Source organism: Silurus meridionalis, chromosome 18 (genome assembly GCF_014805685.1).
Source record: "Silurus meridionalis isolate SWU-2019-XX chromosome 18, ASM1480568v1, whole genome shotgun sequence".
In the NCBI taxonomy this organism is placed as follows: domain Eukaryota; kingdom Metazoa; phylum Chordata; class Actinopteri; order Siluriformes; family Siluridae; genus Silurus; species Silurus meridionalis.
Genome location: NC_060901.1, coordinates 569,985 through 594,781, shown reverse-complemented (window position 1 = coordinate 594,781; position 24,797 = coordinate 569,985). Strand labels below are relative to the sequence as shown.

Genomic DNA, 24,797 nt, shown 5'->3' with positions numbered 1-24,797 from the left:
TTTCCTCTGCTGTGTAATTATTTTATTTAAGGCCTCAAGCAGCTTCTAAAAATAACAAACACTCAGTATTTCACAAAAAAGCAAAGCCAGTAAAATGCACAGTAGCGCATTAGCATGTAACAATACAGTGTTTTCCCTGTACGATAATCACTCGCTCACTTTACAGATTATTAGCATGGTAACATTTATAATCATAATGCTAACAATTAATCAGCGCTAGCTAACACACAGGGGTAAAAATTAGCTTGGTAATTAGCGAATAGCACAGCGCTGTTCTGGTGCTCTGCTACACATCGCCAACACGCTCGTCATCATCACAGCAGCAAGCAGTTACACACGACTGAAATCACACTGAGGAGAATTTCATCAAAATTATAAACACGACCATTTACTTTACCATGCGTTTAACTAAAATAAGAACGTGATGAGGTAGTGCAGAACCTGCTCATCGCTTCATCTCAGGATTGTCATTCACCTCCATGCAATTCCTCCATTACACACACACACACACACACACACACACACACACACACACACAGCTAACCAGCAAAACATTTTCAATCTGAAAATTTTAAAATTAATTTCTTGATTTAAAACAAAGAAAATGAAAGTGTGCAAAAAAAAAAAATACAATGTCAGGCACACAAAGCCCCGCCCTCATCTCCTGACCACACCCAGTCATAGCTCGACTTTACATGTTATTTAAACTCAGAAATTATTTATTACTTTATAAAAAAGTGAATAAAACAACAGCATATAACAACCTGAAATAAATTAATCTTTAACCCCACCTATAACCCATGACGACTTAAATAATAGACCATTTCAGACCAGGCCCATGTACCATATTCCACTGTAGATCATAGGCCCCGCCCACATTTACCAGAACTATTGTTTAGCCATGTCTGCAGGAATATGTTCTTGTTTGAAAATGCACACGTGTCTGTTTTATCCTTCTGTACACGACGAGACGCCGTCTTCAGTCAACAAAAATGTAGCTTTCAAAAACGCTAAAATAAAAACGGCGTTTAATGGCGCAGTAAAAACTACAGATTTTTTGTCACTACTGTGACATTTCAAACAGCCGGAGCGTAAATAAACGCCAGGCGGAAATGACACGTGTCGCAGCGGCTTGTGTTTCGCAGTGCAGTGCAGAAGACGTGAGTGTGTTTCATTGTCAAACCTAGTTCATCAAAGCATTCTACATCAACATAAAATAATTCAATCATTCTAAAACGTTTAAATGCACAGGAGTTGAAATCCCCAATCAAGCATTCGGTTTCATTCATCATAAACAAATCCACACAAACATCTACTCGTGTCTGTTACGTCTTCGAAGCCCCGCCCCCAGCTCGGCAGGACACATTTTAGCCACGCCCTCTTCATCACTGTTGCCTAAATGCTTCTCGTTATACAAATCCTCATCACACTCCTCTGTAGCCACGCCCACTTTCTCATCATGCCCCCCCTCAATCTCCTGGCCATGTGTTATAGCTCCACCCACTGCGTCCTTCCGCTTCCCTTCCAGAGACGGCATATTGAAGTGGCTCTCGTCTGCGTCGTCTCTCTCTCCTGCTGCGTGTGGTTTGGGGTTCATTTCCGAGCCAAGGGTTTCCATGGCGCTTAGCGACTCGATCAGGTTGTCAAGGTTACGCTCACATGACGCCTCTGAAAGCACAAACAGGAAGTGAAGGCCAACATCTCGACCAATCAGAGGGGAGGTGTTCTGTTTTCTTTACACACACAGAAAGCAGAGTGCAAACACACCGTCTCTCTGCCTCACACAGACACACACAAAAGACACACACACATACACAGAGACACACGCACACAGATGGACACAGACACACACACCGACAGACACAAAGACGGATACAAAGACTCACACAGATGGACACAGACATATGTACACAGACAGACAGGCATACACACAACCTCACACACACGTTTTATAAATAAAAAGACAGTAGAAATACACATTTCACAGTTTTATTAAAATAAGACGTGTCCATATCAGTTAATTATATTTAAACATATAAAATGCTTTGTTTATTTCTGACGGTGTGTTTCCCTGGACGAATGAAGAGTCACAAACCCCAAAAGCGCACACACACACACACACACACACACGCAACACGGATGCGGTGAACCCATCTGGTTTCCTTCAACCAAAATCACACCTCTGAATCATTAAAGCTCCTATAGAACAGCTTCAATTCTCTAACATTGTAAAGGCTCCAAAATAACTCCAAAGGCTCCAAAATAACTCTTAATCCTAAACCTAATCCTTAACCCCAACCGTCAATCCTAACTCTCAATCCTAAACCTAATCCTCAACCGTCAATCCTAACTCTCAATCCTAAACCTAATTCTCAACCGTCAATCCTAACTCTCAATCCTAAACCTAATCCTCAACCGTCAATCCTAACTCTCAATCCTAAACCTAATCCTCACTCTCAATCCTAAACCTAATCCCCAACCGTCAATCCTAACTCTCAATCCTAAACCTAATCCTCAACCGTCAATCCTAACTCTCAATCCTAAACCTAATCCTCAACCCCAAACCGTCAATCCTAACTCTCAATTCTAAACCTAATTCTCAACCGTCAATCCTAACTCTCAATCCTAAACCTAATCCTCAACCCCAACCATCAATCCTAACTCTCAATCCTAAACCTAATCCCCAACCGTCAATCCTAACTCTCAATCCTAAACCTAATCCTCAACCATCAATCCTAACTCTCAATTCTAAACCTAATCCCCAACCGTCAATCCTAACTCTCAATCCTAAACCTAATCCTCAACCATCAATCCTAACTCTCAATCCTAAACCTAATCCTCAACCGTCAATCCTAACTCTCAATCCTAAACCTAATCCTCAACCGTCAATCCTAACTCTCAATCCTAAACCTAATCCTCAACCGTCAATCCTAACTCTCAATCCTAAACCTAATCCTCAAATCACAATCCTAACTCTCAATCCTAAACCTAATCCTCAACCGTCAATCCTAACTCTCAATCCTAAACCTAATCCTCAACCATCAATCCTAACTCTCAAACCTAAACCTAATCCTCAACCGCCAATCCTAACTCTCAATCCTAACCTAATCCTCAACCACAATCCTAACTCTCAATCCTAACTCTCAATCCTAAACCTAATCCTCGGCGTCAGTCCTAACTCTCAATCCTAAACCTAATTCTCAACCGTCAATCCTAACTCTCAATCCTAAACCTAATCCTCAACCGTCAGTCCTGGCTCTCAATCCTAACTCTCAATCCTAACCTAATCCTCAATCCCAACCATCAGTCCTAACTCTCAATTCTAAACCTAATCCTCAATCAGTCCTAACTCTCAATCCTAAACCTAATCCTCAACCATCAAGTCCTAACTCTCAGTCCTAAACCTGATCCTCAACCGTCAATCCTAACTCTCAGTCCTAAACCTAATCCTCAAGTCAGTCCTAACTCTCAATCCTAACCTAATCCTCAACCCCACCGTCAATCCTAACTCTCAATTCTAAACCTAATTCTCAACCGTCAATCCTAACTCTCAATCCTAAACCTAATCCTCAACCCCAACCATCAGTCCTAACTCTCAGTCCTAAACCTAATCCCCAACCGTCAATCCTAACTCTCAATCCTAAACCTAATCCTCAACCGTCAGTCCTAACTCTCAATTCTAAACCTAATCCCCAACCGTCAATCCTAACTCTCAATCCTAAACCTAATCCTCAACCATCAGTCCTAACTCTCAATCCTAAACCTAATCCTCAACCGTCAATTCTAACTCTCAATCCTAAACCTAATCCTCGGCCGTCAGTCTAACTCTCAATCCTAACTCTCAATCCTAATCCTCAACCTCAATCCTAAACCTGATCCTCAACCGTCAGTCCTAACTCTCAATCCTAAACCTAATCCTCAACCCCAAACCGTCAATCCTAACTCTCAATCCTAACCTAATCCTCAACCGTCAGTCCTAACTCTCAATCCTAATCCTCAATCCTCAACCATCAATCCTGGCTCTCAATCCTAAACCTAATCCTCAACCGTCAATCCTAACTCTCAATCCTAAACCTAATCCTAACTCTCAACCGTCAGTCCTGGCTCTCAATCCTAAACCTAATCCTCAACCCCAACCATCAATCCTAAACCTAATCCTCGGCGTCAGTCCTAACTCTCAACCTAAACCTGATCCTCGGCGTCAGTCCTAACTCTCAAGTCCTAAACCTAATCCTCGGCAGGTCAGTCCTAACTCTCAATCCTAAACCTGATCCTCAACCGTCATCCTAACTCTCAACCTAAACCTAATCCTCAAACCTAAACCTAATCCTCAACCATCAGTCCTAACTCTCAATTCTAAACCTAATCTCAACCGTCAGTCCTAACTCTCAGTCCTAAACCTGATCCTCGGCCGTCAGTCCTAACTCTCAGTCCTAAACCTAATCCTCGGCCGTCAGTCCTAACTCTCAAGTCCTAAACCTGATCCTCGGCGTCAGTCCTAACTCTCAGTCCTAAACCTAATCCTCAACCGTCAGTCCTAACTCTCAATCCTAAACCTGATCCTCAACCCCAACCGTCAGTCCTAACTCTCAACCGTCAGTCCTGGCTCTCAGTCCTAAACCTGATCCTCAATCCCAACCATCAGTCCTGGCTCTCAATCCTAAACCTGATCCTCAACCGTCAGTCCTAACTCTCAATCCTAAACCTAATCCTCAACCGTCAGTCCTAACTCTCAATCCTAAACCTAATCCTCAACCGTCAGTCCTAACTCTCAGTCCTAAACCTGATCCTCAACCGTCAGTCCTAACTCTCAGTCCTAAACCTGATCCTCGGCAGGTCAGTCCTAACTCTCAGTCCTAAACCTGATCCTCAACCGTCAGTCCTAACTCTCAATCCTAAACCTAATCCTCAACCCCAAACCGTCAATCCTAACTCTCAGTTCTAAACCTAATTCTCAACCGTCAGTCCTAACTCTCAATCCTAAACCTGATCCTCAACCCCAACCATCAGTCCTAACTCTCAATCCTAAACCTAATCCTCAATCCTAACTCTCAGTCCTAAACCTAATCCTCAACCCCAACCATCAATCCTAACTCTCAATCCTAAACCAAATCCTCAACCCCAACCGTCAGTCCTAACTCTCAATCCTAACCTCAATCCTAAACCTAATCCTCAACCGTCAATCCTAACTCTCAATCCTAAACCTAATCCTCAACCCCAAGTCAATCCTAACTCTCAATCCTAAACCTAATCCTTAACCCCAACCGTCAATCCTAACTCTCAATCCTAAACCTAATCCTCAACCCCAACCGTCAATCCTAACTCTCAGTCCTGGCTCTCAATCCTAACCTAATCCTCAACGTCAGTCCTAACTCTCAATCCTAAACCTAATCCTCAACCGTCAATCCTAACTCTCAATCCTAAACCTAATTCTCAACCGTCAATACTAACTCTCAATCCTAAACCTAATCCTCAACGTCAATCCTAACTCTCAATCCTTAACCTAATCCTCTCAATCCTAACTCTCAATCCTAAACCTAATCCTCAATCAATCCTAACTCTCAATCCTAAACCTAATCCTCAACCGTCAATCCTAACTCTCAATCCTAAACCTAATCCTCAACCAATCCTAACTCTCTCAATCCTAACCTAATCCTCAACCTCAATCCTAACTCTCAAACCTAAACCTAATCCTCAATCCCAACCATCAATCCTAACTCTCAATCCTAAACCTAATCCTCAATCCTAACTCTCAATCCTAAACCTAATCCTCAACTCAATCCTAACTCTCAATCCTAAACCTAATCCTCAACTCAATCCTAACTCTCAATCCTAAACCTAATCCTCAACCGTCAATCCTAACTCTCAATCCTTAACCTAATCCTCAACCGTCAATCCTAACTCTCAATCCTAAACCTAATCCTCAACTCAATCCTAACTCTCAATCCAACCTAATCCTCAAACCTAAACCTAATCCTCAATCCCAACCATCAATCCTAACTCTCAATCCTAAACCTAATCCTCAACCGTCATCCTAACTCTCAATCCTAAACCTAATCCTCAACCGTCAATCCTAACTCTCAGTCCTAAACCTAATCCTCAACCGTCAATCCTAACTCTCAATCCTAAACCTAATCCTCAACCGTCAATCCTAACTCTCAATCCTAAACCTAATCCTCAACCACAATCCTAACTCTCAAACCTAAACCTAATCCTCAATCCCAACTCTCAATCCTAACCTAATCCTCAAACCTAAACCTAATCCTCAATCCCAACCATCAGTCCCAACTCTCAAACCTAAACCTAATCCTCAATCCCAACCATCAATCCTAAACCTAATCCTCAACTCAATCCTAACTCTCAATCCTAAACCTAATCCTCAACCGTCAATCCTAACTCTCAATCCTAAACCTAATCCTCAACCGTCAGTCCTAACTCTCAATCCTAAACCTGATCCTCAGTCCTGGCTCTCAGTCCTAAACCTAATCCTCAACCGTCAGTCCTGGCTCTCAAACCTAAACCTAATCCTCAATCCCAACCGTCAGTCCTGGCTCTCAAACCTAAACCTAATCCTCAATCCCAACCATCAATCCCAACTCTCAATCCTAAACCTGATCCTCAGTCCCAACCATCAGTCCCAACTCTCAGTCCTAAACCTGATCCTCAACCGTCAGTCCTAACTCTCAATCCTAAACCTAATCCTCGGCGTCAGTCCTAACTCTCAATCCTAAACCTGATCCTCAACCGTCAGTCCTAACTCTCAATCCTAAACCTAATCCTCAACCCCAAACCGTCAATCCTAACTCTCAATTCTAAACCTAATCCTCAGTCCCAACCATCAGTCCTAACTCTCAATCCTGAACCTAATCCTCAATCACAATCCTAACTCTCAATCCTAAACCTAATCCTCAACCCCAAACCGTCAATCCTAACTCTCAATCCTAAACCTAATCCTCAACCCCAACCGTCAATCCTAACTCTCAATCCTAAACCTAATCCTCAATCAATCCTAACTCTCAATCCTAAACCTAATCCTCAACCGTCATCCTAACTCTCAATCCTAAACCTAATCCTCAACCCCAAACCGTCAATCCTAACTCTCAATTCTAAACCTAATCCTCAACCGTCAATCCTAACTCTCAATCCTAAACCTAATCCTCAAACACAATCATTAATCCTAACCCTCAATCCTAATCCCAACCTTCACCCCAGCCCTCAACTAAAAACTCAACCCTAACTCCAACCCTGATGGAAAATTTAATTGAATCATTTGTGTGTGTGTGTGTGTGTGTGTGTGTGTGTGTGTGTGTGTGTGTGTGTGTGTACCTGATGGTGCATACTGCATGCCTCGTTTCTTCATTAGGTGTCTGATACACTGCAGCTGAGACATGATCTCATTCTTCTGTTCCATCGCCACTGACTTCACACTAAACACACACACGCACACAGAAAACTGCATCACTTAGTGAATTCACACTTATATGGTCCCCTGTGTGTGTGTGTGTGTGTGTGAGTATATGTTTAATTACCAGTTAGTCAGAGGGTCAAGTTGTGTGAGGATGGAGTTCAGCATCTTCTCTGTTTGAGCCAAACGCTGTTCCAGCTCATTCAGCTGATTCTCTACACATACACACACACACACACACACACACACACACACACACACACACACACACACACACACTATTATCTATCTATTTCTAGTATTTATCCATTTCTCTACATGTCATTTTCCCTTGCACACACACATACACACTCACTCTCTCACACACACACATACCTGTCTCCTCGGATTTGCGAAGTCCTTGGGCGGTTCTTTCTTTCTGAGCCCGAGTGTCATCTGCAGATTTTATCTGCACGCGCGCACACACACACACACACACACACACACACACACACACACACACACACAAACACACCCTTAGCACTGTGTTTCTCTGATTTCTATTAGTATGATGATGACATTGAGATGACCTTGAGAAACTTGTATGCAGCGAACAGCCCCACTCCGATGGCGTACAGAGGCATGAGCGTGAACACGTAGCCTTTATTGTTGCTGCTGATCTTAGCTTTCTCTTTCCTCACTTCCTGTTCCACCATCCTCTGGACTTGCTGCACACCCTCAGGGGGGCTGCGGGGGGAGGGGGAGGGGCCAGGGTGAGGGCCTGACACACACACACAGAATAGTGAACACACAGTAGAAAACACACACACACACACACACACACACACTTACAGAATTAAAAGCACACACAATTTGATGGGGAGGAAAATGTTGTGTGTTCAGGAGACCAAGTGGAAAGGGAGTAAGGCCAGGAACATTGGAGGTGTTTAAACTGTTCTATCATGGTGTAGATGGAAAGAGAAATGGTGTAGGGGGGATTCTGAAGGAAGAGTACAGTAAGAGTGTAGTGGAGGTGAAGAGAGTTTCTGATAGAGTGATGAACGTGAAGGTGGAAGATGAAGGGATGATGATAAACATCAGTGGTTATGCTCCACAAGTGGGTTGTGAGATGGAGGTGAAGGAAAGATTCTGGAGTGAGTTAGATGTTTGCAGTGGTGATGGACAGGTTGAAGGACGAGGTCAGACAGGAGTCTCCGTGGACTATGATGTTTGTGAATGATATTGTGATTTGTGTTGAGAGTAGTGAGCAGGTTGAGAAGAGCCTGGAGAGGTAAATATATATGCACTGGAGAGAAGGGGAATGAAAGACAGTAGGAGTAAGACAGAGTACATGTGTGTGAATGAGAGGGAGGGCAGTGGAGGGTGCGGTTGCAGGGAGAAGAGGTGGAGAAGGTGGAGGAGTTCAGGTACCTGGGGTCAACAGTGCAAAGTAATGGAGAGTGTGTTAGAGAAGTAAAGAAAAGAGTGCAGGCAGGGTGGAGTGGGCGGAGAAGAGTGATAGCAGGAGTGATTTGTGATAGAAGAGTATCTGTGAGAGTGAAAGGAAAGTTTATAGGACTGTGGTGAGACCTGAGATGATGTATGGATTAGAGACAGTGGCATTGAGTAAAAGACAGGAGGTGAAGCTGGATAATGAACACACAGTAGCCAAAACACACACACACATACACACACACACACACACAGACACACACACACACACACACACACACACACACACCCAAACCGAGATATACACACTTACACCAAAATATACACACCCACACAGATATACACACTCACACACACCCAAACCGAGATATACACACTCACACGAGATATCACACCCACACACACGAGATATACACCCACACACGAGATATACACACACGAGATATCCACACTCACACACACGAGATATACACTCACACACCCAAACCGAGATATACACACACACACACACACACACACACACACACACACACACACACACACACACACCGAGATATATACACACACACCAAACCGAGATATACACCCACACACACCGAGATATACACACTCACACACACCCAAACCGAGATATACACACTCACACCGAGATATACACCCACACACACACGAGATATACACACCCACACACACCGAGATATACACACTCACACACGAGATATACACTCACACACCGAGATATACACACACACACACCAAGATACACACTCACACACACCAAGATACACACTCACACACACGAGATACACACACTCACACACACCGAGATATACACACTCACACACACCGTGATATACACACTCACACCGAGATATACACACTTACACTCACCCAAACCGAGATATACACACTCACACCGAGATATACACACTTACACCGAGATATACACACCCACACACACACACACCAAACCGAGATATACACACTCACACGAGATATACACACTCACCGAGATATACACACCACACACACCGAGATATACACACACACACACAAGATATACACACTCACACACACACACTCCAATATATACACACACACAACCAGATATACACACACACACACCCAAACCGAGATATACACACTTACACCGAGATATACACACTCACACACACACTCCAAGATATACACACACACGAGATATACACTCACACACACACCCAAACCGAGATACACACACACCAAGATATCCACACCCACACACACCAAGATATACACACTCACACCGAGATATCCACACCCACACACACCGAGATATCCACACCCACACACACCGAGATATCCACACCCACACACACCGAGATATACACACTCACACACCGAGATATACACACCCACACACGAGATATACACACACACACGAGATATACACACGCCCACTCACACACACCGAGATATACACACTCACCGAGATATACACACTCACACACACAAGATATACACACTCACACACACCGAGATATACACACACACCAAGATATACACACACACACACAGATATACACACTCACACGAGATATACACTCACACACACCGAGATATCCACCCACACACACTGAGATATACACACTCACACGAGATATACACTCACACCGAGATATACACACTCACACCGAGATATACACACACTCACACACAGATATACACACGCCCACTCACACACACACCGATATACACACACGAGATATACACCCACACAGATATACACACTCACCGAGATATACACTCACACCGAGATATACACACACACACGAGATATACACACTCACACACACACGAGATATACACACTCACGAGATATACACACTCACACACGAGATATACACTCACACACAGAGATATCCACACCACACACACACGAGATATACACACACACAGATATACACACTCACACACACCCAAACGAGATATACACACTCACCGAGATATACACACTCACCGAGATATACACACTCACACCGAGATATATACACTCACACACACACACTCCAAGATATACACACACACGAGATATACACTCACACACACACTCACACACACCGAGATATACACACACACACAAGATATACACACCCACACCGAGATATACACACTCACACACAGATATACACACTCACACCGAGATATACACACACACACACACACACACAAACCGAGATATACACACACACACAAGATATACACACCCACACGAGATATACACCACACACACACCCAAACGAGATATACACACCACACCGAGATATATACACACACCACACACACCGAGATACACACTCACACCGAGATATACACACACACGAGATATACACACACAAGATATCCACACACACACCAGATATACACACACACGAGATATCACACTCACACACACACACCGAGATATACACACACACACCGAGATATACACACACACCAAGATACACACACACACCGAGATATACACACACACACACCAAGATATACACACACACACGAGATATACACACACAACGAGATATACACACTTACACAAGATATCCACACCCACACACCGAGATATACACCACACACACACACGAGATACACACCCACACACACAAGATACACACTCACACACACCGAGATATCCACCCACTCACACTGAGATATACACACCCACACACACCGATATACACACTCACACACGAGATATACACTCACACACACACAACCAGATATACACACACACCGAGATATACACACACACACCGAGATATACACACACACACGAGATATACACACACACACTCACACAGATATACACACACACCAGATATACACACTCACACACCGAGATATACACACACACGAGATATACACACACACCGAGATATACACCCACACAAACCAGGATATACACACACACACAGATATACACACTCACACACACCGAGATATACACACTCACACACACCAAGATATATATATATACACACACAGATATATACACACACAGATATACACACACACACACTCACACACACCCACACCGAGATATCACACACACACAAACCGGGATATACACACTCACACACACCGTGATATACACACACCAAGATATACACACTCACACACACCGAGATACACACCCACACGAGATATACACACCCACACACACAGAGATATACACACTACACCGAGATATACACACTCACACACACAGATATACACTCACACACGAGATACACACTCACACACCAAGATACACACACACACAAGATATCCACACACACACACCGATATACACTCACACTGAGATATACACACCACACACACACACACAACCAGATATACACACACACCCACACCGAGATATACACACACAGATATACACACACACACACCGAGATATACACACACACACACACCAAGATATATATATATATATATATATATATATATATATATATATATATATATATATATATATACACACACACACACACACACACACACACACACAGATATATACACACACAAGATATACACACACACACACACACACACACACACCGAGATATATACACACACACTCGAGATATACACACACACACACACACACACACACACCGAGATATATACACACTCACCTCGAGATATACACACTCACCCGAGATATACACACACACACCAAGATATATACACTCACACACACACTCCAAGATATACACACACAAGATATACACACTCACACACACAAAACCGAGATATACACACTCACCCGAGATATACACACTCACCCGAGATATACACACTCACCCGAGATATACACACTCACACACCGAGATATACACACTCACACACCGAGATATACACACCCACACACACCGAGATATACACACTCACACACACAAAACCGAGATATACACACTCACCCGAGATATACACACTCACCCGAGATATACACACTCACACACACACTCCAAGATATACACACACACCGAGATATATACACTCACACACCCAAACCGAGATATACACACTTACACCAAGATATCCACACCCACACAAACCAGGATATACACACTCACACACACCGAGATATACACACTTACACCGAGATATCCACACTCACACACACTGAGATATACACACCACACACACCGAGATATACACACTTACACCAAGATATCCACACCCACACACACCGAGATATACAGACTCACACACACCGAGATATACACACTCACACACACCCAAACCGAGATATACACACTTACACCAAGATATATACACTCACACACACCGAGATATACACACACACACACCGAGATATATACACACACACACACCGAGATATACACACACACTCACCCGAGATATACACTCACACACACCGAGATATACACACTCACACACACACAAGATATACACTCACACACACTGAGATATACACACTCACACACACCGAGATATACACACTCACACACACCGAGATATACACACTCACACACACCGAGATATACACACTCACACACACACACCTAGGTATATATATATATATATATATATATACACACACACTCACACTCTCACTCTCACTCCTTCACCTTTCCGGAAGCGGGGATCTAGAGCGGTGTTGTCTCTCGCGCTGTTCCCGGTGAAGACTCGGGGGAAGAGGATGAAGCCGCAAACGGCGGCGGTGAAGATCAGCACGAGCTGCTGTGAGGAGGACAACACCATGACGCGCGCGCCCACACACACCACCAGTACACACACCACCAGTACACACGCCGCGAGAAGTAAAACAGCAGCTGCAGGAGTAACTACTACAACTTCCGCTTCCGGTCTCTCTCTCTCACACACACGCGCGCGCGCGCGCAACAACAACCGCGTCATCATCAGCTCCCTCTAGATTCAAAGGTTGTTTTATTGGATGATCACACACACACACACACACAGATATATACACACACACATATATATATATACACACACACACACACACACACACACACCGAGATATACACACACCAAGATATATACACACACACACACACACACACACACAAGATATATATATATACACACACACCGATATACACTCACCCGAGATATACACACTTACACCGAGATATATACACACTCACCGAGATATACAGACTCACACACACCGAGATATATACACACACACCAAAACCGAGATATACAGACTCACACACACCAAAACCGAGATATACACACTTACACCGAGATATATACACACACACACCACCAGTACACACGCCGCGAGAAGTAAAACAGCAGCTGCAGGAGTAACTACTACAACTTCCGCTTCCGGTCTCTCTCTCTCACACACACACACCAAGATACACACACACACCAGATATACACACTTACACCAAGATATATATATATACACACACCAAGATATATATATATATATATACACACACCAAGATACACACACACACTCCAAGATATACACTCACACACACTCCAAGATATACACACTTATACCAAGATATACACACACACACCTAGGTATATATATATATATATATATACACACACAAGATATACACACTTATACCAAGATATACACACCCACACGAGATATACACACTTATACCAAGATATACACACACCAAGATATATATATATACACACTCACCCGAGATATACACGCCCACTCACACACACTCCAAGATATACACACTTATACCAAGATATACACTCACACACACTCCAAGATATACACACTTATACCAAGATATACACACTCACCGAGATATACAGACTCACACACACCAAGATATATACACACTCACGAGATATACACACGCCCACTCACACACACTCACACACGAGATATACACTCACACGAGATATACACACACACACAAGATATATACACACACACACCGAGATATACAGACTCACACACACCAAAACCGAGATATACACACTTACACCGAGATATACACACACACACCAGATATACACACACAGATATACACACTTATACCAAGATATACACTCACACACACTGAGATATACACACTCACACACACAAAACCGAGATATACACTCACACACACACACCAAGATATACACTCACACACACTCCAAGATATACACACACGAGATATACACACACAGATATACACACTTACACCAAGATATCCACACACACACACACACCGAGATATATACACACCAAGATATACACACACACACACACACACACACACACACACACACCGAGATATATACACACACACACTCGGATTAACTCGGATAACTGAGTGTGTTAAGGAAATAAGAGATTGGATGACCCATAACTTTCTACTACTAAATTCTGATAAGACGGAGATTTTGCTCATCGGCCCAAAAACTAGTATACAGAAGCTCCAGCATCTCAACCTGCATTTAGACGGATGTTCTGTAACCACTAGTTCAACAGTAAAAGACCTGGGAGTTATTTTAGAGCAACTTATTTTTTAAATATCATATCAACCAAGTTACAAAAACAGCCTTCTTTCACATTAGAAATATTTCTAAGCTAAGAAATATGTTGTCTATATCTGATGCAGAGAAGCTCGTCCATGCGTTTATGACCTCCAGAATAGACTACTGTAATGCGTTACTAGGTGGATGTCCTGCATCATTAATAAACAAGCTTCAGTTAGTCAGAATGCAGCAGCCAGAGTTCTTACAAGGTCAAAAAATATGATCACATAACCCGATCTTATCGTCCCTACATTGGCTTCCTGTTAAGTTTCGAATAGACTACAAACTATTACTTCTCACTTATAAAGCACTAAATGGTTTGGCTCCATGTATCTATCCAGTCTTTTAACACGCTACAATCCATACGCCCCTGAGATCTCAAAACTCTGGGCTTCTAGTAGTTCCTAGAATAGCAAAGTCCACTAAAGGTGGTAGAGCATTTTCACATTTAGCTCTAAACTCTGGAATAGTCTTCCTGACAGTGTTCGGGGCTCAGACACACTCACCCAGTTTAAGTGTAGATTAAAACATATCTTTTAGCAAAGCCTACACATAACACACATCACATCATAACCTTGTGCTCCAGAACATCTGATCACATGCACATTATCAACTTGTGCTGTTAATATCATGAACAGCAGCTACGCTAATTCCTCTCCACTGCTTCTCTTTCTCTCCCCATCCCGAGACACCCTGAGGTTTGGCCAGCTCAGTCACCTCCCACCTCGTGATGATTACGGACCTTTGAAGAAGTAGATGCCGAACTCACAAACATCCTGAACCATCTAGAGGCGTACCAGTGCCATTTGGATCCGCTACATGTGTGGAGTTTTGACATTGGACCTCCTGGAGTGTTTAAAGGCTCTGGCATGGAGAAGCTGATGCTGGATCTGTGGTGATCACAAATGCTGAGCTCATAAAACTCGGAGCTACTAACCATAAAGACTGTTTAAGACTGCAGAAAGAACATCACTTATAATCTTATACTCCAGTAATCATGTTAGTTCTCACTCTCCAGTGTTCTGTATTGTTGAAAGATTTATGATCAAACTCTTGATGTCACCCAGATGAGGATGGGTTCCCCTTTTGAGTCTGGTTCCTCTCAAGGTTTCTTCCTCATAACATCTAAGGAGTTTTTCCTTGCCACAGTTGCCACGGCTGCTCATCAGGGATAAACACACACCATTCACCTTCACTGTTGATTTGTGTAAAGCTGCTTTGAGACAATGTCTGTTGTGAAAAGCGCAATAGAAATAAACTTGACTTGACTTGACTTGACTCACACACACCAAGATATACACACTCACACACATACACACAACAAGATATATATATACACACACACACACACACACACACACACACACACACAAGATATATACACAGTAACACACATACACATACACACACAAGATATATACACTCACACATACACAAGATATACACACACACACACACACACACATATATATATATACACACCAAGATACACACACACACACACACACACATACACACCAAGATATATACACACACACACCAAGATATACACACACACACATACACACACACACCAAGATATATACACAGTCACACACACACACATACACACACATATATATATATACACACACATAACACACACACACACATATATATATATACACACCAAGATACACACACACATACACACAAGATATATACACACAAGATATATACACACTCACACACACCAAGATATACACACACACACATACACACACACACCAAGATATATACACAGTCACACACACACACACACATACACACACCAATATATATACACTCACACACACATAACACACACACACACACACACACACACACAAGATATATACACACTCACACACACAAGATATATATACATACACACACACACACACACACACACACACACACACCAAGATATATACACACTCACACACATACACACAAGATATATTCACACACACGAGCTATACACACATACACATAATAGTTATATTACAGTGTATTATAGATTATATACAGTATTAAATCCATAATACACTGTAATATAACTATAATAACAATATAAAAACTATATAGTTTTACAAGTTCAAATCTATAAAAATACAACAATAATAATAAAAAAAAAAAAGTAGAGAAAACAGGTGTGTGTGTGTGTGTGTGTGTGTGTGTGTGTGTGTGTGTGTGTGTGTGTGTGTGTGTGTGTACACTAGATGACATGGTCACACACTGTCTTTCACCTGGTGGCAGGTGTGTATATGTTGGGCTGTGAGTGTGCAGCTCTGTGCTCCCCAGTAGGTGACACAGTTTGTCAGGGGCTGAGAGGAGATCAAATTGTTCAGTAAACACTGTTGGCAGAGTCTCTGCTATTGGAGCAGACAGGACTGTGTGTCTCCCCGCCTGTCTCAATGGCCAGACGTGTTCAGTTTGTGATCAGACACCGTGCTCAAGTTTTCTGCCACGCTGTAGAGTCTGTTCAGGGACACACAGCACTCCGTTTACTCTGGAGCTGCTTGAGTTTCCCAGTAGCTCAGATACTTCACTCTCAGGGGCCGTGTCATTTGGTTCCTTCTAATTGGGGTTGTGGGTTTCCCTGATCCTGAGTCACTGGTGTGTGTGTGTGTGTGTGTGTGTGTGTGTGTGTGTGTGTGTGTGTGTGTGTGTGTGTGTGTGTGTGTGTGTGTGTGTGTGTGGTGTGTTGGTGTGTGATGGTGGTGTGAGTGTGTGATGGTGGTGTGTTAGTGTGTGATGGTGTGTGTTAGTGTGTGATGGTGGTGTGTTAGTGTGTGTTGGTGTGTGTGGTGTGTGAGTGGTGTGAGTGTGTGTGGTGTGTGAGTGTGTGTGGTGGTGTGTGTGTGTGTGTGGTGTGTGAGAGTGTGATGGTGGTGTGTTAGTGTGTGATGGTGGTGTGTTAGTGTGTGTAATGGTTGTGTGTTGAGTGTGTGATGGTGGTGTGTTAGTGTGTGATGGTTGTGTGTGTGTGTGTGTGTTGGTGGTGTGTGATTGTGTGTTGGTGGTGTGAGTGTGTGATGGTGGTGTGTTGTGTGTGTGTGTTGGTGTGTGTGTGTGTGTGGTGTGTGATGGTGGTGTGTTGGTGTGTGTGTGATGGTGGTGTGTTAGTGTGTGTTGGTGTGTGTTAGTGGTGTGTTAGTGTGTGTGATGGTGGTGTGTTAGTGTGTGTTGGTGGTGTGTTAGTGTGTGTGGTGGTGTGTTGGTGTGTGTGGTGGTGTGTTGGTGTGTGAGTGTGTGGTGTGTGTGTGTGTGTTGGTGGTGTGTGATTGTGTGTTGGTGGTGTGTGTGTGTGGTGGTGTGTTAGTGTGTGTTGGTGGTGTGTTGGTGTGTGTTAGTGTGTGATGGTGTGTGTTAGTGTGTTGGTGGTGTGTTGGTGTGTGATGGTGGTGTGTTAGTGTGTGATGGTGGTGTGTAGTGTGTGTGTGTTGAGTGTGTGATGGTGGTGTGTTAGTGTGATGTGTGTGTGTGTGTGGTGTGTGTTGGTGTGTGTTAGTGTGTGATGGTGGTGTGTGTGTGTGTTGGTGTGTGTGTTAGTGTGTTGGTGTGTGAGTGATACACACCAAGATATATACACACTCACACACACACACACCAAGATATACACACACACACACACACACACACACACACACACACACACCAAGATATATACACTCACACACACAAGATATATACATACACACACACACACACACACACACACACACACACCAAGATATATACACACTCACACACATACACACAAGATATATTCACACACACGAGCTATACACACATACACATAATAGTTATATTACAGTGTATTATAGATTATATACAGTATTAAATCCATAATACACTGTAATATAACTATAATAACAATATAAAAACTATATAGTTTTACAAGTTCAAATCTATAAAAATACAACAATAATAATAAAAAAAAAAAAGTAGAGAAAACAGGTGTGTGTGTGTGTGTGTGTGTGTGTGTGTGTGTGTGTGTGTGTGTGTGTGTGTGTGTGTGTACACTAGATGACATGGTCACACACTGTCTTTCACCTGGTGGCAGGTGTGTATATGTTGGGCTGTGAGTGTGCAGCTTTCTGTGCTCCCCAGTAGGTGACACAGTTTGTCAGGGGCTGAGAGGGAGATCAAATTGTTCAGTAAACACTGTTGGCAGAGTCTCTGCTATTGGAGCAGACAGGACTGTGTGTCTCCCCGCCTGTCTCAATGGCCAGACGTGTTCAGTTTGTGATCAGACACCGTGCTCAAGTTTTCTGCCACGCTGTAGAGTCTGTTCAGGGACACACAGCACTCCGTTTTACTCTGGAGCTGCTTCGAGTTTCCCAGTAGCTCAGATACTTCACTCTCAGGGGCCGTGTCATTTGGTTCCTTCTAATTGGGGTTGTGGGTTTCCCTGATCCTGAGTCACTGGTGTGTGTGTGTGTGTGTGTGTGTGTGTGTGTGTGTGTGTGTGTGTGTGTGTTGTGTGTGTGTGTGTGTGTGTGTGTGTGTTGTGTGTGTGTGTGGTGTGGTGTGTGTTGGTGTGTGGTGGTGTGTTAGTGTGTGATGGTGGTGTGTTAGTGTGTTGGTGTGTGAGTGTGTGAGTGGTGTGTGAGAGTGTGATGGTGGTGTGTGGTGGTGTGTGAGTGTGTGGTGTGTGTGTGATGGTGTGTGTTAGTGTTAGTGTGTGTTAGTGTGTAATGGTTGTGTGTTGGTGTGATGGTGGTGTTAGTGTGTGATGGTGTGTGTGTGTGTGGTGGTGTGTGGTGTGTGTGTGGTGGTGTTAGTGTGTGGTGGTGTGTTGGTGTGTGAGTGTGATGGTGGTGTGTGTTGTGTGTGGTGTGTTAGTGTGTGTTGGTGTGTGTTAGTGTGTGTAGTGTGTTAGTGTGTGTTGGTGGTGTGTTAGTGTGTGTGTGGTGTGTTAGTGTGTGTGTGTGTGTGTGTGTGTGATGTGTGGTGTGTGGTGTGTGTGTGTGTGTGGTGTGTGAGTGTGTGGTGTGTTGGTGTGTGTGTTGGTGTGTTGGTGTGTGTTAGTGTGTTAGTGTGTGATGTGGTGTGTGTTAGTGTGTTGGTGTGTGATGGTGGTGTGTTAGTGTGTGATGGTGGTGTGTGTGTGTTAGTGTGATGGTGTGTGTGTGTGGTGTGTTAGTGGTGTGTTGGTGTGGTGTGTGTGTGATGTGTGTGGTGTGTGTGTGTGTGTTGGTGTGTGTTAGTGTGTGAGTGTGTGATGGTGGTGTTAGTGTGTGTGGTGGTGTGTTGGTGTGATGTGGTGTGTTAGTGTGTGATGGTGGTGTGTTAGTGTGTTAGTGTGTGGTGTGTGTTAGTGTGTGGTGGTGTGTGAGTGTGATGGTGGTGTGTGGTGTGTGTGTTGGTGTGTAGTGTGTGTGAGTGTGATGGTGTGTGTTGGTGTGTGTTGGTGTGTTGGTGTGTGATTGTGTGTTGGTGTGTGTGTTAGTGTGTGATGTGTGTGTGTGTGTGTGTGTGTTGTGTTGTGGTGTGTGATTGTGTGTTAGTGGTGTGTTAGTGTGTAATGGTGTGTTAGTGTGTGTGTGTTAGTGTGTGGTGTGTGATGTGGTGTGTTAGTGTGTGTAATGGTTGTGTGTTAGTGTGTTGGTGTGTGATGTGTGTGTGATGGTGTGTGGTGTGATGGTGGTGGTGTGAGTGTGTGGTGGTTTGTTAGTGTGTGTGTTGGTGTGTGTTGGTGTGTGTTAGTGTGTTGGTGTGTGTGATGGTGGTGTGTTAGTGTGTGATGTGTGTTGGTGTGTGATGGTGTGTGTGTGTAATGGTGTGTTAGTGTGTGTGTGTGTTAGTGTGTGATGGTGGTGTGTTAGTGTGTGTTGGTGGTGTGTGTGTGGTGTGTGGTGGTGTGTGATGTGTGGTGGTGTTGGTGTGTGTTGGTGTGTGTTAGTGTGTGGTGTGGTGTGTGTTAGTGTGTGGTGTGTGTGTTAGTGTGTGATGGTGGTGTGTGTGTGATGGTGGTGTGTTAGTGTGTGTGGTGGTGTGTGTGTTGGTGTGTTAGTGTGTGTAATGGTGTGTGTGGTGGTGTGTGTTGGTGTGTTGGTGGTGTGTTGGTGTGTGTTAGTGTGTGATGGTGGTGTGAGTGTGTGATGGTGTGTTGGTGTGTGTTGGTGGTGTGTTGGTGTGTGGTGTGATGGTGGTGTGTAGTGTGTGATGGTGGTGTGTAGTGTGTGATGTGTGTTGGTGTGTGATGGTGGTGTGTTGGTGTGAGTGTGTGATGGTGGTGTGTTAGTGTGATGGTGGTGTGTTAGTGTGTGTGGTGTGTGATGGTGGTGTGTTAGTGTGTGATGGTGGTGTGTTAGTGTGTGGTGTGTGATGGTGGTGTGTTGGTGTGATGGTGGTGTGTTGGTGTGTGTTGGTGTGATGGTGGTGTGTTGGTGTGTGTAGTGTGTGGTGTGTGTTGGTGGTGTGTGGTGTGTTGGTGTGTGATGGTGGTGTGGTGTGTGATGGTGGTGTGTTAGTGTGTTAGTGTGTGTTGGTGTGTGTTGGTGTGTGTTGGTGTGTTAGTGTGTGATGGTGTGTAGTGTGTTGGTGTGTGTGTTGGTGTGTTGGTGTGTGTTAGTGTGGTGTGTGATGGTGTGTTAGGTGTGTGGTGGTGTGTTAGTGTGTTGGTGGTGTGTTGGTGTGTGATGTGTGTGTGTTAGTGTGTGTTGGTGGTGTGTTAGTGTGTGATGGTGGTGTGTGAGTGTGTGGTGTGTGTGTGTGGTGTGTGTGTGATGGTGGTGGTGTGTGTGGTGAGTGTTAGTGTGTGATAGTGGTGTGTTAGTGTGTTAGTGTGTGTGATGGTGGTGTGTTAGTGTGTGGTGTGTGTTAGTGTGTGTGGTGTGTTAGTGTGTGGTGTGTGATGGTGGTGTGTGTGTGGTGGTGTGTTAGTGTGTTGGTGGTGTGGTGTGTGTGATGTGGTGTGTGTTAGTGTGTTGGTGGTGTGTTAGTGTGTGTGGTGTGTGTTGAGTGTGTGTTGGTGTGTTAGTGTGTGTTGGTGGTGTGTGTGAGTGTGTGATGGTGGTGTGTTAGTGTGTGGTGGTGTGTTAGTGTGTGATGGTGGTGTGTGTGATGGTGTGTGTGTGAGTGTGTGATGGTGGTGTGTGAGTGTGTGTGATGTGGTGTGTTGGTGTGTGTGTAGTGTGTTGGTGTGTGTGTGTGTGGTGTGTTAGTGTGTTAGTGTGTGATGGTGGTGAGTGTGTGATGGTGTGTGTTAGTGTTGGTGGTGTGTGTGGTGTGTGATGGTGGTGTGTTAGTGTGTGATGGTGGTGTGTATGTGTGTGTTAGTGTGTGATGGTGTGTGTTAGTGTGTGATGGTGGTGTGTTAGTGTGTGTTGTGGTGTGTGTGATGTGTGGTGTGTGTGTGAGTGGTGTGTGTGTGGTGGTGGTGTGTGTGTGTAGTGTGTTAGTGTGTTAGTGTGTGTGTGTGTGTAGTGTGTGTGGTGTGTTAGTGTGTGTTGGTGTGTGATGTGGTGTGTGGTGGTGTGAGTGTGTGTGTGTGTGTGTGTGGTGGTGTTAGTGTGTGTGTGTGTTGTGTGTGTGTGTGTGTGGTGTGAGTGTGTGGTGGTGTGTTAGTGTGGTGGTGTGTTGGTGTGTGTTGGTGGTGTGTGTGTGTTGGTGTGTGTTGGTGTGTGATAGTGTGTTAGTGTGTGTTGGTGGTGTGTTGGTGTGTGTTAGTGTGTGTTAGTGTGTGAGTGGTGTGTGTGATGGTGGTGTGTGAGTGTGTGTGTGTTGGTGTGTGTAGTGTGTGTGGTGTGTGAGTGTGATGGTGGTGTGTTAGTGTGTGGTGGTGTGTTAATTGTGTGTTAGTGTGTGAGTGTGTTAGTGTGTGATGGTGTGTGTGTGTGTGTTGGTGGTGTGTTGTGTGTTGGTGGTGTGTGGTGTGTGATGGTGGTGTGTTGTGTGTGTGTTGGTGGTGTGTTAGTGTGTGATGGTGGTGTGTTGTGTGTGTGTTGGTGTGTGTTGGTGTGTGTGTGATGGTGGTGTGTTAGTGTGTGATGGTGGTGTGTTAGTGTGTGTGTGTGATGGTGTGTTAGTGTGTGTGTGTATGGTGGTGTGTTGTGTGTGTGTGTGTGATGGTGGTGTGTTGGTGTGTTGGTGGTGTGTGTGTTGGTGGTGTGTGATTGTGTGTTGGTGGTGGTGTTAGTGTGTGAGTGTGTGATGGTGTGTTAGTGTGTGATGGTGGTGTGTTAGTGTGATGGTGGTGTGTTAGTGTGTTGGTGTGTGTGTGTTAGTGTGTGTGTTGGTGTGTGTGTGTGATGGTGTGTGTTAGTGTGTGTTGGTGGTGTTAGTGTGTGATGGTGGTGTGTGTGTGGTGTGTTGATGGTGGTGTGTGATTGTGTGTTGGTGGTGTGTTGTGATGGTGGTGTGTTGGTGGTGTGTAGTGTGTGTGTGATGGTGGTGTGTTGGTGTGTGAGTGTGTGTTGGTGTGTGGTGTGTGGTGTGTGTGTGTTAGTGTGTGTGGTGTGTGTTGGTGGTGTGAGTGTGTGTGTGGTGTGTGTGTGTGTTGGTGTGTTAGTGTGTGTTGGTGTGTGTTGGTGTGTGATGGTGGTGTGTTAGTGTGTGTTGGTGGTGTGTTAGTGTGTGATGGTGGTGTGTTATGTGATGGTGGTGTGTGTGTTAGTGTATGATGGTGTGTTAGTGTGTGATGGTGTGTTGGTGTGTGTTGGTGGTGTGTAAGTGTGTGTGGTGTGATGGTGGTGTGTGTGAGTGTGTGTTGGTGTGTTAGTGTGTGTTGGTGGTGTGTTGGTGTGTGAGTGTGTGATAGTGGTGTGTTAGTGTGTGATGGTGGTGTGTTAGTGTGTGTTAGTGTGTGATGGTGGTGTGTTAGTGTGGTGGTGTGTTGGTGTGTGGTGTGTGATGGTGGTGTGTTAGTGTGATAGTGGTGTGTTAGTGTGTGTGGTGGTGTGTTGGTGTGTTGGTGGTGTGTTGGTGTGTGTTAGTGTGTGATGGTGGTGTGTGAGTGTGTGGTGGTGTGAGTGTGTGGTGGTGTGTTAGTGTGGTGGTGTTAGTGTGTGATGGTGGTGTGTTAGTGTGTGGTGGTGTGTTAGTGTGTGATAATGGTGTGTTAGTGTGTGGTGGTGTGTGTGTGATGGTGTGTGTGTGTGTTAGTGTGTGTTGGTGGTGTGTGTGTGTTGGTGTGTGTGTGTAGTGTGTGTGTTAGTGTGTGTGTGGTGTGTTAGTGTGTTAGTGTGTGTGTGTTAGTGTGTGTGTGATGTGGTGTGTTAGTGTGTGATTGTGGTGTGTTAGTGTGTGTTAGTGTGTGATAGTGGTGTGTGTGTGTGGTGGTGTGTTAGTGTGTGGTGGTGTGTTAGTGTGTGTTGGTGGTGTTAGTGTGTTAGTGTGTGTGGTGGTGTGTGAGTGTGTGATGGTGGTGTGTGTTGGTGGTGTGTTAGTGTGTGAGTGT

General features: G+C 44.3%; 1 protein-coding gene across 2 annotated transcripts; it reads right to left on the bottom strand.

Annotated features, from left to right (window-relative positions):
- Positions 1 to 14,162, bottom strand: ccdc107 (coiled-coil domain containing 107). 2 transcript variants are annotated; one of them, XM_046872688.1, is made up of 7 exons: positions 14,128 to 14,162; positions 13,468 to 13,649; positions 7,975 to 8,165; positions 7,781 to 7,853; positions 7,530 to 7,620; positions 7,327 to 7,427; positions 1 to 1,668 (listed from the first exon to the last, which is right to left on the bottom strand). In XM_046872688.1, the coding sequence occupies exons 2-7, from the start codon at positions 13,598 to 13,600 to the stop codon at positions 1,313 to 1,315; spliced, it is 945 nt and encodes a 314-aa protein (XP_046728644.1). In that variant the 5' UTR covers positions 13,601 to 13,649; positions 14,128 to 14,162; the 3' UTR covers positions 1 to 1,312. The 2 variants fall into 2 exon arrangements, with proteins under 2 accessions (XP_046728644.1, XP_046728643.1); XM_046872687.1 differs by lacking the exon at positions 14,128 to 14,162 and having other exon boundaries at positions 13,468 to 13,734.
- Between the last annotated feature and the right edge of the window lie 10,635 nt (positions 14,163 to 24,797).

Coding starts and splice junctions, on each gene's coding strand:
- ccdc107 (XM_046872688.1), bottom strand. CDS start 13,600: ATGGTGTTGTCCTCCTCACAGCAGCTCGTGCTGATCTTCACCGCCGCC. Junction 7,428..7,529: donor CTTGACCCTCTGACTAACTG/GTAATTAAACAT, acceptor GTGTGTGTTTAG/TGTGAAGTCAGTGGCGATGG. Junction 1,669..7,326: donor CATGCAGTATGCACCATCAG/GTACACACACAC, acceptor TTGTGCTTTCAG/AGGCGTCATGTGAGCGTAAC.